Genomic DNA, 16,399 nt, shown 5'->3' on the forward strand with positions numbered 1-16,399 from the left:
GGAGGTTATGTGGTGGCGTACCTTATTAATGCCAAGATCTTCGTCATCAACATCCTGTGTAACCTCATCCACAACCTCACACGTTCCCCTCCATCTCTCATCGTCCTCCAACCCAGAAAGCTTCTTGCAATCCAGCAACCCAATCAATCATGGGTGTCCAACCCCCCAAATCTCCCTCCATCGTCGAGAAGATATACGATACGACCATAGCCCTCGCAAACCGCGTCGTGAGTCCCGAGACGCGTGCGAAGAGCTGGGAAAACGTCAGCGGGTTTGCGAGGGAGAATCCATTGGTTTTCGTAAGTGTTTCATTTCCTAATCACGCGTTTATCAGGCTAATCATCCGTTCTTTTAGTCATTCCTAGCTCTCCAAATCCTCGCTTCTACCTTTCCGATCCTCCTCTTCCTCGCTTTCTGCGCAGGCGCAATCGCCGTTGCTGCCATATCAGCTGTGCTGTTCACGCTTTTTTGGATTGGGGTTGCACTCTTAGTACTCCTCCCAACGCTATTTGTTACGATTTCGCTTGGGTGCTTTGCTTGGGCGTGGGCGCTTGTATCGTTTGTGGTTGCGAGGTACGTGTATAGGAGTGTTTGGGGAGAGGAGGGGAGTCAGGCGCTTGTGCGTGTGAAGAACGGAAGTGCGGAGGTGTGGGAGGGCAAGAATGAGAAGGTTAATGAGGTGGTGGAGAAGGTGAAGGAGGTTATATTGAGTTGTGAGGATGTGGATTGTGTGGGTATGATGGGTGGTGGGATGGAGTTGGGTTGTGGATGAGGGTTGGAATATGGGGAAATACACAGCACCAATTTATCGAATCCATGGAAAATGAGCAACGAACATGATGACAACCGAGTGCTTACGACTATCTTGGACAGACGCCTGGGAATATCCACGGAGAATGATAGTGCTTTGATGGCTGTCAAGCATTGATTGAGGAAAGAAAGCAAAGAAAAGCACAACTGAGCACGTATTGCGCTAAGGAACAGCAGACCCAAAGAGAGAAACTGTATGACGATATTGATAGTTGTCTTTCTACGGATTCAAGCGGGCCAGGTTTGGCACAATATGTGCTGCGATCAGTCGATTTCTTCGACAGCCGCGTCTACTTTCGCACCAGCATCCATCAGCTTTCTGACCACCCGTCTATTGCCCTTATACATTACCGCTCGCAGCGCCGACCCATACACTCCACCTTGTACATTCACGTCCGAGGTAGACATCAATAGCTCTGCAATTGACTCGAGATCCTTCTCGATTGCGATCAAAAATGGAGTCCGCCCCTTCGTATCTTTCGCTCTCGTTGAGGCTTCATATCGCAAAAGGAGCTCAACTAGTTCTTCATCCTCATTATTCACAGCTGCCAAAAGTGGTGTTCTTCCCTCCATATCCAACGCCTCGATATTTGCTCCATGCTTTAATACCATGTCAATTACTGCCTTGTCGCCGCTAGCTATGGCCGATTGAAGGACCGTTCGGTTGTGATCGTCTTTCAATTCGAGGTCAGCGGTAGAGCTTCTATCCTCGAGCAGTAATCTCAGCACCTTGATACGGCCACAAATTACAGCCGCGTGCACTGCCGTTTCATGTAACCCTCCATACGCGTTGACATTGGCTCCCGCTGACAACAGCATCTCAACCACCTCTTCTCCGCTCCAAGCCGCTGCTGCTGCTTGAAGCGGGTAACCATATTTGCCACCTTCCACGTTGACTTTGGCATCTTTTTTCAGTAGCTGCATTACAAGTTATTCCTGTCCTCGGTATGCTGCTGCCTGGAGGGGGTTGCCGTATTCCCCTCCTTGGGAATTAGGATTTGCCCCAGCGTCCAGTAGGCACTGCACAACTTCTTCCAGCTCCTTTCCACCCGAGCCATTTTGAACAGCGTCTAGTAGTGGTGTACACTCGTTCGCGTCTATAGTATCTACCTCCGCTCCACGAGACAGAAGCAGTTGAATCAACGCTATGTCCCTGCGTTGAACAGCCACGTGGAGAGCGGATATATCTCGCCCCCCAAGTCGATTAACATCAGTTCCAGCTTTCAGCACATCTTCCACAAGCTTCAGCCATTTAGAAGTTGGCATTTTCTTGTCCCTGTGCAATTTAAGCGCTATAATAAGATGCGGATCGCCTAATTGATCGACTTGTTTGTTTTGATTGCCGAAAAGCTGCAAACTCTTCGCTAGTTCATGCCGTTCATGCAGTATAGCTAACTCTATCGCCGTTTTGCCGCTTCGATCACAAACATGAGTATCTGCACCTGCTGCGATCAACGAGTAGATTATGGGTTCATTCAAAGAGTGCATTGCCAGCATCAGAGCTGTCTCGCCATTTACATTTTTCAACTCCAGATCCAATTTGTCTCTTAATGGCGGCTGTAACAAGAGCTTAACAACATCCTCGAGACCAGACGTAACTGCAAGGTGCAGATCGTTTTCAGTCCACAATCGATTTTGCAACTTTGAGTCAGCGTTTATTTGTAGCAGCAAAACTTTGGCCAACGTCTCATGCCCACATCGAAGTGCATATCGAAGAGGCGTGTCTCGACTATCACTCCACTTATCTGTACTTGCATTATGCTTGAGTAACACTAGAGCAATTTTCACGTTCCCGTTTTGGACTGCTACTTGAAAAGGAGTCTCACAAGCGTCGTTTGAAACCTCGGTGCTGACACCTCGAGTAAGCAAAAGTTCGACTGTTTGAAGATCATCTTCTTTCGTTGCTACGATGAGTGGTGTATTGCCACTGTCACCTTTGCACTCAATATTCAATTTGTACTCCAGCAACAATTTTACCAAATTCTGATCCGTTTTTATCGCGACGTGAATAGCTCCATCATGGCCTTCGCAAGTGTCACGATCAATGGATGCGCCCGCTTGCAATAGCCGTCTCGCCACGTCTTGTTTATTGTGCACTACAGCTTGCATAAGGGGTCCTTTTCCGTATTGACCTTCCAACTCCGTCAGCGCGCCGTTTTTCAATAGCAACTCGACTGCTCTAGCGTTTCCTTCCTGGCTAGCCAATGAGAGTGGCGTGTTTCTCTCCGCGTCTTGTAAGTTGACATCTACTTTAGGCCAATCAAGCAGACATTGAAAGGTCTCCTCATCGAAATGTTCATCTAGCGCCCAAAATAGTGGCCTGGTCCCGTCAACATCAAGCTTTCTATTGACCAAAATTCTTGGATCTTTCCACAGGTCTTCAACAAACTCAGGACATTTGGAGCGAATTGCCCACCTTAGTACGTGAAGGACGTCCTGTGTATATGCGTTGGTGAAACCCTACTCACACATGAGCGTCAAACCCCCGTGGTCGTGGTGGTGTGGAGTCTAAGCCCTCAAACAAGTTTTTCAAATAACCTTTTGTTATTTCATTTGGCTTGCTGGCGTTCTGGAAGAAATCCCAAAAATGCTTATAGTCGTCGATGGGTGGTTGCTTAGTTTTGTTTTCCCTTCAAGGGTAAAGTTACTCAAATCTTAAACCTCAAGTAGTGAGTATTCATCTGGGCAAAGTAAGATTTCTTTTTTTGGTTTCGAATAATTTATGTTACACAATTCTTGAGAGCATATTGGCTATACACTTCGACAGCCTAGCAGAGGTATTATAGCATTCCTGCGACCTCTGAACTCACCGAGACTATCTCGACCGGGTTCAGGAGTCATTTTGCGCCATGAGTTCAATAAGAAAGTTCCCCGCCAACTCCACGAAATGTCCTCATCAATGAAATGAGCAACCCACGTAGGATACCTAAGTCGACCCTGCTCTACCACAGGTATATCATAGCGTCCGTATTCCATTCGTGGACCCGGATTCTTTTGAAAGGGGCTTGGACCGCGATGAGTGACGAAGCGCTCGATGCGATATTTTAAACAATCTTCAGAATAGTAGAGCCTCGTAGAGAGCCCTGGAAACGACTTCTCGTTGATAGCCTGGGCCTCACTTTGAGTACGCCAATCTTCGCTCCAAGGAAACTCTGTGTCTATAATTCCTGCCTTCAGATGACCATCAAACTTTATGTTTTCCAGCGACAATTCATTATGTAAAAATTCTATGACACTGATCCAGGAGCATTTCTTATCGTCAGCAGAGTCGGCTGAATCCTCGAGTATTATCCACGATAATTCTAAGCGGCGAAGCGAGGAAGATTGCCTCTTCAAAAGGCTCTTCAAAGACTTTTCGCTCGTAGCTATTGCTTGTAGTGAAAGCATCTCAAGGTGTTCCCAATACATGCAATCGTCGATGACTCTGGATAGGTGAACGATGATACTGGATGACTGATAGCCCTCGATAGTCCGTCCGAAGGAAAGGTGTAGCAATCTCAGAGACTTTGCACGACTAATCAAGCCTGCAACCTGCGATACATCCTCTGGTGCTGAGTTCGGGCGCCCGTACTCGAACTCCAGGGTAAGGTTATGAAGTGCCGATATTGCATTAGAGGGGTCACTAAATGATCCGCAAGCTTTGTTCCATTCTTTGAGAGCGTCCCAATCTCTGCAATGAACAAACCAATGATTGTCAGTCATGCCGTAAGAATTGAACCGCCCGGAAATGGTCCTGAGTGGCTGTGTATGTCTTGATAGACACGCTGTAGCAAAAGCATTGTCAGTATAGATGTTTAAGCATAAACAGAATGTTTATTGGAACCAGAAGTCACTTGTTTACAAGAGCAAGAATTGACCAACTGCAACTTACAAAATAGATGCTGAGAAATTATGGAAGACTGTGAGTTGCACGTACCTGTCTGTAGTAGAATCCAAAATGACGCACCAGAGGCAAAGAGAGGTTTGTCCAAGACTCCGTCGTCAATTTCACTTAGGGTCAAGGTCAGCGCCTGAGATATCACTACTACCTGACTTGCTTACTTGTTCATATTGTAGAATATATTTACAAGTCTTGGTAGCTTTGAACAAACATCTGCTAATATCGTTCTCTCGTTGGCGTTACCATTTCGACAAAGATATTCTTGGCTCTTTACATATCGACGATAATTGTGATAACGTGTTTCTAATTTAGCCTGAGTAGTTTGAGAAAAGTATTCGTGTTGCTTTTCATGTGAAAAGCCTACATGAGCCGTGGCTTTAACTCGAATCCAAGAGACAAAGGTTACGGTACGAAGAAACTCATCAAGGTCTCCAGAGATGAGCAACTTGGCGTCGTAGGTAATCTTCCTCACATATTTGCTGAGTTCCTCGTGATGTGCAATATTTTGAAGGCGTTTGAAACTTTCACGAGTCAGTTTCAGATTGACGTTTTCGAAAAGGAGAACTTGGGCAGAGTTCTTCCAAGCATGGGAAACTAGTCGAATGATCTTTAATTCATGACGGGACAGCAAGCTAAAAACTTCTAAAAGAATTTCTGCTGCAAGCCACATTGTATAGTACTTTTGACTAATATTTGATGAAAGCCGTTCGATGAGTCGATCGCGAAAGTAAAAAAAAAGCTGCACCTAGACAAGCTCAGATGTAACTTAAGAGTGTGTATAATCCTAGTGTAAGCCTCGGCGTAATAAGGTCCCGCAACTCGACAGGTGCTCAAAAGTACTGCATAGTCGAGAATTTCTGATCATGATGTACAAGGCAGTTTGTGAGTTGATACCGGATATCGTCTACGCGATCAATTTATCAAGATATCTAACTTTTCTTTCAATATTTTCAGCAAGTAAGGCATTCTTTTTGAGAAGTTTTAAGCTTCTTAAGACTAGTATGATTTTTCAAGCTGGATCATAATTCATGTAAGCCGAAAGTTACTGCCACCTATGTTGTTCCCCGTGGATGTATGGCCACATTCAAGTGTGTGTGCGATAAGACTTGCAGTTTTATGTAGTCTAGTTATTTTAATCTGACTAGTTCAAAAAGAGTCCCACCGATCTCACTATAGACCATTAGAATATTAGCGGACTAGTAGCTAATATCCCAGTGACATTCTCTCACGTCTTAACTACATCTTGTGGCCTCAATTCTTTTTCGGGCAAAGCTCAAGACGTATTCTTTACTAAGAATGTAAAAAGTTTTTGGATACTGTGCAATGATGATCGAATAAGTATCATGTCTATAATTCATAATCTTGTCCAGCGTGAGCTGGCTGCAAAAACAGGTTACAACTTACAGACCCTCGTCAGCTTTTGTTTATACTAAGGGCCTGTTCGTTCAGATAATTTCGCGCCAAATTATAGAATGATATTCTCGACGTTTGGTAGGGATTAAGATGAGACTAAACCTCTTATAATATAGTACAACTACATAACCTGGCAAGTGAGAGACCCCTGGCAAGAGCCTCGCGACACGTGATATACCTAAAAACAAGAGCCTGTAGAGCCTGTGGCCTATAGAGCCTGTAGCCTATAGAACGTAGAGCGCCTAAAAGTGTCGCTTTTTGTCGCTTTTCGTCCTTAAGGATATGGATAGAAGCTGGTCCCGACCAGCTTTTCACTCCTCCCATACAAATCAGAGAATTTGCCACTGGCCATATTCTCTTTTGTGGGGACGACAGTATAGGTAAAGGGGCTCGCCCTGCTTAGTACTAAAGCTAAAGGGTTAGCTAAAAACTACGTCGGAATCGGGTATAAGCCATTTTTTAGTACGGTAAGGCACCCTGGTAAACATCGCCATATTATAGAATATGGCACGGAATTATCTGAACGAACAGGCCCTAAAGCAGTTAAGAACTCAAACAAACTGCAAAGTTACCCCACGTTTCATTTGCAGTGGACACCCGGAGTGCGACCAATTAGGTTACCACACTATTACACGTTTAATTGGCTTGATAAGTTACGTTCGCTGGCACGATTCAAGGCATATTCTGCGGATTTCCCCCTTCACATGCCTCACTGTCATTCAAACGCCATCGTGCAAATTGCTGTCACTGTGAATCCAAGCGCATCATGTCAGCATGGGGCCTTTTTAATTGGCTCCTGTTAACCGACCCTGATGGGACTTACACTCGTGGGTCCAATCATCTTTATACCTCCAAAAATTTCCAACAATAACCCAACAAACCAGAAACAAATACAACACCGATGACAGTGACGTAAAATATTCTTTATCCCCTTAACTAGGACCCTCAAGAAGTTAAGATTCATAATGGCTTCGAAATTCATTCGTGCTGAACGTAATACTGAGGATTCGCTCAACTACTCGGACCCAAACAGATGGAATAACGCCGCAGCAGATTACAATGCCGCGGTAGGAGAATCCTCCAAGCTTGCTGCAACCCGTCTGATCACGCTTACAAACGATCTTCATCCCATATCAGCTGCTTCTGACCCACGAGCTCTCGATCTTGGAGCCGGAACCGGGTCTCTTACTCACTTGCTCTCGGATGCCTTTCCTTCCTTACCCATCCTCGCAACGGACATATCTCCAGGAATGCTTGAAAAGTTGATGGCGACAGGCGCCTTGGCCAACAAGAAAAATGTCACCACACAAGTGGCCGACATGAGTTCGCCTGTTGGTGGTGAAGTGACTGAAGGGTCCTTCTCTCATGTCTTCAGCACGATGGCTATTCAAGTTCTCCCGAACCCAGCCGACGAAGGAACGCTTGGTAAATGGGCTAGTCTATTGCAGCCAGATGGTGTGGTTGCAATTGCGGTTTGGGATTTTAATGAGGTTTGTGGTCCTCACAGCATTTGGACAGAAGCTGCAAAAGCTGTTGATCCTTTCTATGAGAGCCCACCACCACTGCCGCCGAGACACTGGTATGGTCATACACAAGTAGAAGAGGAACTGAAGAAAGTTGGGTTTAGGGATGTTATGAGCGAGGTTTTAGATATTGGGTTTAATGTCGGGAAAGAGGGATTCATGCGATTTTTTTGGGAAAGTGAGAACCCCATGCCGATTGAGAGGCTGGCGAGCTTCAAGGGTGATTTAAGCAAAGTAAAGCTTGAGATGGATAGATTGTTGGATGAAAAGTATGATAGTGGAAAGAAGATTCCTTTGTTTGCTGCGCTAGCTGTGGGCAAAAGGCCAGCGCAGACGTTAGATTTCTGGGGTGATGAAAACCTGTACGAGGAGCTTTACAAATTCGTGCATATTTAGATATGCAAACTTTAGGGTTTTGTATCATGAAACGAATAGCTAAAATTGATATTGTTTTACGGTCCAAGTGCGAGTCACCTGTAATAATACCATGGTGAATGTATCTGCTTTTGAACCTTATGCTGAAAAAGATTCGAACTTTCGCTTAGGTGGGCCAGTTGCTTCCAAAGTATGCAGGAAAAACTTGGATATTATAACTTAGCTCATTCTCTTAGGGTGGTAGTCATAGGACAAAAGCGTGACATGGCACGGCCACAATGATCTCCACCACACTAGGTTTACCGAACAGTGGGATTCTTAGGAGTAGCTTAACATGCATATACTTTTGTCCTGATTACGACAGAAAAGTTTAGAGTCACTCACACCCTTTTGTTACCTTCCCACCCATGTGATGTGTACGCTTGAGGAAGCTCTTCGTACCTTTCCATATTTTTGAATATTCAGAAGTTTGGCTTCCACCTCTACAACCGCGCAACCATGTCTTCCGCTGAAAGCATCCCGCATCATCCCCTTATAAACACGGCTCTCCTCCTTATCGACATCCAGGAAGGCTTAAACCACCCAACGTACTGGGGCCTCAACCGCTCCAATCCGGCCTTCGAGTCCAACATTGTTAAACTTCTCGACGCCTTCCGCGCTGCGCAACCCGAAAGCCCAAACATATTCCATGTCTGTCACCACTCCGTGCTCCCTAGCTCTCCTCTCCACCCCTCTACTCCAGGTGTCAATTTCATGAGTTGCGCCATGCCTAAGGGAAATGAACCCGTTTACTCCAAGACTGTAAACAATCCCTTTGTGGAGACGTGTTTAGCAGAGGATTTAGAGAAGAAAGGCATTAAAACGCTCTATATATGTGGGCTTACAACGAATCATTGTGTGGATACGACAGTGCGTATGGCAAGTAATCAACATGTCGTGGGTAATTATGAGGGTAATCGAGACGGGGGACGATTGGTGCTGATAGGGGATGCGACGGCGGCTTTTGATGGGAAAGGAGTATTTGATGCTGATACAATTATGAATGTCCATGTGGAGAGTTTGAAGGGTGAGTTTTGCGAGGTTTTGGGAACAAACGAGGTCGTAGATTGCTTGGAGAGGCTGGCGAAGGAAATTTAATAAGCGAGCGAAGTACAATAGGGGTGCGATTGGTACGGCGAAAATAGATTTGTCAAGCGCGTTTTGAGACTGGTTTATAGAGCAAAAGCGTTGGATCGTAGTACATGGGTTGATGGATGTGACTGTTGGTGGGCTGAACGAAATATGAGCATCTAAGCCCATGGGTATAACGTTGTCTTCTAGAGGGAAATCGCTGAATCAGCCACAAGAGCTTCTGCTTTTGGATTCGTCAGGGCATTCGAAAGATATTTTAATGCGTTTTGAGGTTGAGGTGCTGAAGTTGGATCGTTTTGTGAAGAATGGGAAATTACTGGTAGTGAAATTTGCAAAGCATAACCTGATTGCGGTACGCTTTTCTCTCGCTCTCCGGCACCAATTGTATTGTTCTCCATTGTCGGCTTAGTGTTCTTAACCCCTTGCCCTGAAGGTTGTTGCATATATCGCAAGACAGCAGTTTGGTATAGAAGTGCTAGTGGTGAGAGTGCTGGTATCCCACTATCTTGCATCGGCAACGTGATGCGCATGCTTCCGTGCAGTACGCTGGTACGTTGACATTCAAATTCAAGCACCGCCGTCGATATTTCGACCAGACGCACCTTTCGCATGCTAGCGGATGTACAAGTAAAGGCGGAAGTCATGTGAGTCACTCCATGTGATTCACCCCCCTATTTGTTAGCCGAGAATCGAGAAGATTGGGGTCGAGAGCACGTGCGTGCTGTAGCACAACGGCCATAAAACAAGCAGCACATAATCTAATTTAAGGCCCTATTTTACTAAAACGTATTTTAAGCCAGCTTGAGCTAATAAAGCGATGGCACAATGCCAATCGTTACTGAAACAAGCGAAAACGTGATTCTGCCCTTGGATGCCGTCATTGAAGCAGGAGTATTCTCGTTCAATACGGAAGGTAGGATTCTTCGATATGTTTACTTCATCTGAGCTGGTGGAGTGGCGACACGCTTGGAAATCCACGAGGGGACGTTGGAGACGTGAATACCAGCCTTCGCATATTTCGAATTTTGAATCTCGGTTTGAATTATACCTAAAGAGATTATCGCCAGTTCCTGCCTCCTACTTGGCATCACGTGTAACCACGGGTGGATAGTTGTGCATTATCAACCACTGATTACGCCATAATTATAAGCGAGTTGGGTTGATTTCGTCTGGCGCAACCGAAATTTCAGTCAGCCAGCAACGAGGCCAAAACACCTCATTTCTATTCAAGCATTTGATTGCATATGTCATGATAAACCTACATACGACTTTTATAGTCTTCTGAATAAGCGGAAGCCAAATGCTAAATTCCACTTTAGAGGTGTGATGCGAGGTCAAACTGTAAGAATTATGGATCTGATATATCACGCTGCATTGAGATTCTGAGTTGCATAATATTTATCGAACCTTCCCTGCTAAATAGCAAAGCTGACCAACGGAAGCATTGAAAATAACAACCCAACAAACAAGGTTGACTGAACTTTAGAGAGGTGGCACTTTATGCAAAGGCACGCGTCAGCCGAGAAGATATCTCTGGAATGCTTTTCTTCTCCTGAAATATACTGTTCAACAAACTTGTCCTGATTTATGTTCTCCATTTCTCCGTTGCCTCTGTCGGTTCAGTCGTTCGAAAGAACACTCTCTGTGTGACGCTCGTTTGCCGCACTTCTGGCACTTGAGAGTTCTGCACATCAACAGCGAACTGTCTTTTTGCCCAAGGACCTGCCACAAAATATAACGTCGTAGCTTGTGCGGGTTGCAGTTACAGCTGCCTGGTGCTCTTGCGAGTATGGCGTCTGGAGTCTCCTGTCCTGCTTCTCTGGATGATAGTTTTGGCCCTTCGGTTGCGGCATGTCGGCGAGTCTTCGACTTTACGCTGCTTTTTGAAGAGGCCATCTTATCAATCCCGCTGTCTTCAATTCTGTTGTTGTTTGTATCTCTGCGAGCTTTTCTGCTTCTCTCAAAAAAGAAGGTGGTGAAAGGATACATTCCGTTGTTCGCAAAACTAGTAAGCGCATTCAAACATCATCTATGGTTAGATCTGACTGAATTATCAAGGCATTATGGCTTATATATGTGGCACTACAGCTCGCGCTGCTTGTGATGTGGTCGCGGGATTCTGCTGAAAGAACATCGGTTTCAATCGCTGCTGCAGCACTGGCGTTCATATCTTCCCTGATTTTGCTCGTGTTGTCCTATTACGAACACACCCGATCTGTGCAGCCTTCTACGCTCATTAGTGTTTATCTGCTTCCCTCGCTGGTTTTTGATGCTGCGCGCACAAGAACCATATGGCAGATTGGTGCGAACACTGAGATAGAGCGCGTTTTCAGCGCATCGCTGGTGGTGAAAGCCTTGTTGCTTCTCCTTGAATCATTTGATAAGTCTCAGTCTTTGATTATCACAGATCAACGTTATGGACCGGAGGAGACTGGTGGTTTTATCAATAGGAGCCTGTTTTTCTGGATGAACAGGTTGATATATACAGGGTATGGCAGATCATTATCTTTGTCAGATATATATCAACTTCCGCACGAGTTCAAGGATGGCTCAGTACAACTTCGATGGCAGGGCTACTGGGGTCAAGGTGGGCTTTATGATCTCTGCTACGACCAATTGGACTTGCTAACAGAGGTTGATACTATAGGATCTGAGAACGGTAAACATCCCTTGATCTGGTCGATAATTCAAGCACTGAAGTGGCAGCTTTTGCAACCAATACTCCCGAGGCTATTTCTAATTGGCTTCACAATCTCGCAACCCCTTCTTCTGCTCCGTATAATTCATTTTCTTGATGCATCTGCAAAGGGAGAAGACGATGTAAATACTGGTTATGGTTTAGTTGGAGCATATGGTGTAGTATTTCTTGGTGTCGCGGTAAGTTCACTCACGACTTTCTCTCTCTAGTTAGCATAACTAAAAAAATCCGATAGATATCAACCGCTTGGTACTGGCACAACACATACCAAGCAATCATTGCCATCAGGGCAGTTCTCGTGCTTGCCATCTACAACAAAACTATCGAGCTTGATAGCACAGCCTTGAGTAATTCGGCGGCTGTAACTTTAATGAGCGCGGATGTTGAGAGAATCACTGCGGGTCTAAGAACATTGCACGAGACCTGGGCAAATGTTGTTCAAGTTGCGATAGCCTCTTGGCTGCTAAAAATTCAGATTGGCCAAGCTTTCATTCCACCTTTAGTAGTCCCTGTTGGTAAGCTCCTGATTTATCACAAAATCTGATTTCGACGTCATTCTTGTCGCTAAGGCGTTGTAGTTGTCGGCATCATCACCAGTAGAATAGGCAAAGCCGCCGGCAGACGCCAAACAGCGTGGATGGGCAGTATAGAAAAAAGAATAGGTAGAATCTCTGCATCTTTCACAGCAACCAGTACTAAAACCAGTCCTAGGAGTCACATCAAATATGCTTGGCGCTGTAAAGGGAGTCAAGATGTCTGGTTCAACAGAGAGGATGACCAGCAACGTAAAAAACCTGAGGCTTGAGGAGCTTGATGCTTCGGCAAAGTTCAGGTGGCATCAAGTCTATTCCGCGCTTTTAGGTACGTGTAATGATGCTAGATAGATTCGGGGTCAATATGCTGATGGATAATTCTCTTTTGCAGCTTTTACACCTGTATTGATATCTCCTCTTCTTGCCCTCGCAACGTATACGGCTATAACCAAACATAGGGGTGACTCTTTAGATCCTGGTGCAGTATTCACAGCTTTGGCACTCATGACACTGATATCTCAGCCCTTGAGTGTTCTTTTTCAATCCGTTCCCAATTTGATGGCAGCAGTAGCGTGTTTTGACAGGATCCAAAATTTCCTCAAATCTGAAATTCGCCACGATTACCGCATAGCACCATCTCCATCTATCAGCGAAAAGATTCCTTCAATCACGGAAAGGGCGACAACTTCGCGTATTTCGGTTACTATAGGAGACGAATCGGCATCACTAGATACTAACGACTGTCTCACGGTCATCAGCATCCAGAATGGAAGTTTCAACTGGGGGAAAGATGCGAAGCCAATACTACACAATATCAATCTAAAAATTCAAGTATCAAAACTGACCATGATAGTAGGACCCGTAGGGTCCGGGAAGACGACATTACTGAAAACGTTCCTTGGCGAAGTTCCTAGCTCAGCTGGCTCTGTTAAAGTTTCTCCAAACAATATCTCGTTTTGCGATCAGACCCCCTGGCTCACTAACAGAACAGTACGTGAGAACATTCTTGGGTTCTCGGAATTTGATAGCAGCTGGTATAGCACTGTATTGCATGCCTGTGCGCTAGAGGAAGATCTCATAAATTTTCCCGAAGGAGATCATTCAAAACTTGGAAGTAAAGGAATTACACTCAGCGGTGGTCAGAAACAGAGAGTGGTAAGGCCTTTTTTTCTCTGATCCTTTGTTTACCTGTATTGCAGAGTTAATACAGAAGTCTAGGCCCTTGCGCGAGCGATTTATGCTCGAGAGAATCTTCTTGTCGTCGATGATATCCTCAGCGGTCTGGACTCTAGCACCGAGAGCTTAGTCTTCGCTCGTGTTTTTGGGCCACAGGGACTGCTCCGAAGACAGGGGCGTACAGTTATTCTCGCTACTCACGCTGGTTCGTATTATACATGAACAATCCTAAGCCTAATACTGATCTGGACAGTACATCTCCTTCCCCTAGCTGACCACATCATCGTCTTGCTTGATGGTACAGTAGTCGATCAAGGTTCTTTCACGAAACTACAATCCAAGGACTCTTATGTGCGTAGTCTGGGAATCGAACAACCCGTCATCAAGTTAAGGTTGGGAGATTTCGTAGGCTCAGTATTTGCTGTTAGAGATAAGCCGGAGACGCCAGCCATGAAGCAACTTGATGCTCGAGATGGTGACTTCCGAGTCTGGATCTACTATTTCAAGGCGATTGGAAACATGGTAACATTTTTATTCTTCGCGTTCGTGGCAATCTATGCATTCTTCTATATCTTCCCTCGTAGGTTTTCTACATTCCTATGTTATGCTGATATGCATTTTGACAAGGACTTAGTTGTTTGGATAAAATGGTGGATCGAAGCTAGTTATGGTAATGCGGATTACGCGATAGGAAAATATATAGGAATCTACGCTTTATTGCAATTTGCAGCAATGCTTGCACTTGCAGCGATGGTAAAGTAGGATAGCCTTTGGCCACCTCAAGTGTTAAATATCGCTCGCTTTCTCACTGACTCGTGATATAGACACTCTTTCGTTACGTTGGTTGTAAGCTCCGGAAAATCAATCCATTGGAAGATTTTGACAACAACCATGCGGTAAGATATTTAGCCTCTTTGATGGCACTGCTAACTCATACATGTACAGTGCACCAATGTTATTCTTTGACAAAACAGATACTGGAACGACTCTGAACAGGTATGATCTCTGGTTGAATCGTCAAGTGGTGCTAGAATAACCTCTGCAGGTTTGGACAAGACTTGCAAATTATAGACTCGGAGCTACCTATGGCATTGATGAACATGGCATGCAGTACGTACTGCTCTTTCTTATCATTTCAGTATCTGCTGATCAAACACAAAGGTACATCAATCATGATCGGCCAGATTCTGTTGATCGTGAATGCATCTTACTACCTCGCTATAAGCTTCCCGCTTATTATTGTTTTTCTTTATTTACTTCAGAAAGTATACCTACGAACATCAAGACAGCTTAGAATGATTGACCTTGAAGCAAAGGCACCTTTGTAGTAAGTAATCCTCACTCTTCTCTCCTACAAACTATTTTTGCTATCAATAATGATCGAATGTATGTAACTGACGGCAACCTATTGTGTAGCTCCCACTTTGTCGAATCTCTGGGTGGTCTCGCCACAATCCGTGCCTTTGGCTGGCAACAGGATGTTATAACTCTCGCAAGTGGACTTCTCGACGACTCTCAGCGTCCATTTTATCTTCTCCAATGCATTCAACGTTGGCTCACGCTCGTCTTAGATCTCTTCGCCATGGGCTTTGCACTCATTCTTGTAAGCTTGATTCTGAAGTTTCGACATAGTACAAATTCCGGGTTTACGGGCATCGCTCTTTTGAACTTGATGACGTTGAGTGCAATTTTGATGGGCGTCGTGACAGTGTGGACACAGCTGGAAACTTCAATTGCCTCTGTTTCAAGAGTGAAATCGTTTGAAAAAGAAACACCAAACGAGAATTTACCAGGCGAGGATTTTGTCCCGCCGAAGGAATGGCCGGCCAAAGGAGAGATTGAGTATCGTGGAGTTGTAGCTTCCTACGGGCAAGTCGTCCCACCCTGCACATATTTTGTTGAAATTTGGCTAAACTAAATGTAATCTCAAAGTGTGGCTACTGGCAAAGCTTTAAATAGGATCTCAGTGGTCATTAAAGCAGGAGAAAAGATTGGCATAGTCGGACGGACTGGAAGGTAAGTTCAACCCACCGCTCTAAAACCTTCAGGAGGCCTAATGCTCACGGTTACGTAGTGGGAAGAGTTCTTTCGTGCTTGCTCTCTTCCGCATGCTGGAGATTGACTCGGGGTCAATCACGATCGACGGTATTGATATTTCATCAATCCCTCGCCATATCGTTCGCTCGCATCTCAACGACATTCCCCAAGAGGCCTATTTTCTTTCCGGCACAGTTCGCCAGAATGTCGATCCCAGCGGAATCTCTTCTAGTACGCAGATCGTGGATGCGCTTACAAAAGTCCAGTTGTGGGCCCTCATCGAGGAAAAGGGAGGTCTAGATGCTGATTTCGATGCCAATTTCTTGTCAAAAGGTCAGAGACAGTTGTTTTGTCTAGCGAGAGCAATTTTGCGGCCCGGAAAGATCGTGGTTTTGGATGAGGCAACTAGCAGGTACGTGATGCCCCAGAGTCGTTCTACGAAGAAATTAAAAAGTCACAAGCTAACGATGCTTTGCATAGCGTCGATATTAAGACTGATGAACTCATGCAACGCTTGATCCGAAGTGAGTTTGCAGATTACACTATTATCGCTATTGCCCATCGTCTTAACAACTTGGTTGGATTCGATCGTATCATGGTATTAGATCATGGAAAATTGGTGGAGTGCGATAACCCGAAGCTGTTGTCGGAGCGCAGCTCGTTGTTTAGAGGACTTTTGGATACTTACAAGACAGGAGACGATTAATTGCTGTGGTGGTGCACTCGCTTCGTACTCGAATAGGGATTTGAAAATTGTTCCCTACACTGGAGTCGTTTTTGCAATTGATAGGAGAGGCAGGAGCGAGATCTTACAAGACTTTAA

The 16,399-nt window shown here is 45.1% G+C and overlaps 6 protein-coding genes across 6 annotated transcripts; 4 read left to right on the top strand and 2 right to left on the bottom strand.

Moving 5' to 3' along the window:
* Window positions 1-149: 149 nt before the first annotated feature.
* GLAREA_11887 (uncharacterized protein) lies at window positions 150-772 on the top strand (the record flags this gene model as incomplete). The annotated part of the gene is made up of 2 exons (XM_008082669.1): window positions 150-299; window positions 356-772. The coding sequence occupies 2 exons, from the start codon at window positions 150-152 to the stop codon at window positions 770-772; spliced, it is 567 nt and encodes a 188-aa protein (XP_008080860.1).
* A 302-nt stretch (window positions 773-1,074) lies between these two features.
* Window positions 1,075-5,360, bottom strand: GLAREA_11888 (Ankyrin repeat-containing protein; the record flags this gene model as incomplete). Its single annotated transcript, XM_008082670.1, has 5 exons — window positions 1,075-1,728; window positions 1,837-3,270; window positions 3,568-4,574; window positions 4,727-4,800; window positions 4,852-5,360. The coding sequence occupies 5 exons, from the start codon at window positions 5,358-5,360 to the stop codon at window positions 1,075-1,077; spliced, it is 3,678 nt and encodes a 1,225-aa protein (XP_008080861.1).
* Window positions 5,361-7,068: 1,708 nt separating this feature from the next.
* On the top strand, window positions 7,069-8,022 carry GLAREA_11889 (S-adenosyl-L-methionine-dependent methyltransferase; the record flags this gene model as incomplete). The annotated part of the gene is made up of 1 exon (XM_008082671.1): window positions 7,069-8,022. The coding sequence occupies one exon, from the start codon at window positions 7,069-7,071 to the stop codon at window positions 8,020-8,022; it is 954 nt and encodes a 317-aa protein (XP_008080862.1).
* A 477-nt stretch (window positions 8,023-8,499) lies between these two features.
* On the top strand, window positions 8,500-9,138 carry GLAREA_11890 (Isochorismatase-like hydrolase; the record flags this gene model as incomplete). Its single annotated transcript, XM_008082672.1, has 1 exon — window positions 8,500-9,138. The coding sequence occupies one exon, from the start codon at window positions 8,500-8,502 to the stop codon at window positions 9,136-9,138; it is 639 nt and encodes a 212-aa protein (XP_008080863.1).
* Window positions 9,139-9,317: 179 nt separating this feature from the next.
* GLAREA_11891 (uncharacterized protein) lies at window positions 9,318-9,743 on the bottom strand (the record flags this gene model as incomplete). The annotated part of the gene is made up of 1 exon (XM_008082673.1): window positions 9,318-9,743. One exon carries the CDS (start codon window positions 9,741-9,743, stop codon window positions 9,318-9,320), a length of 426 nt encoding a protein of 141 aa, XP_008080864.1.
* Window positions 9,744-11,235: 1,492 nt separating this feature from the next.
* GLAREA_11892 (P-loop containing nucleoside triphosphate hydrolase) lies at window positions 11,236-16,282 on the top strand (the record flags this gene model as incomplete). The annotated part of the gene is made up of 16 exons (XM_008082674.1): window positions 11,236-12,009; window positions 12,066-12,345; window positions 12,409-12,474; window positions 12,542-12,691; window positions 12,755-13,518; window positions 13,582-13,744; window positions 13,793-14,119; window positions 14,174-14,297; window positions 14,364-14,435; window positions 14,485-14,535; window positions 14,585-14,649; window positions 14,701-14,866; window positions 14,956-15,381; window positions 15,472-15,555; window positions 15,614-15,988; window positions 16,057-16,282. 16 exons carry the CDS (start codon window positions 11,236-11,238, stop codon window positions 16,280-16,282), a joined length of 4,113 nt encoding a protein of 1,370 aa, XP_008080865.1.
* Window positions 16,283-16,399: the final 117 nt, after the last annotated feature.

This window comes from Glarea lozoyensis, assembly GCF_000409485.1.
Source record: "Glarea lozoyensis ATCC 20868 chromosome Unknown GLAREA17, whole genome shotgun sequence".
Classification (NCBI taxonomy): Eukaryota; Fungi; Ascomycota; class Leotiomycetes; order Helotiales; family Helotiaceae; genus Glarea; species Glarea lozoyensis.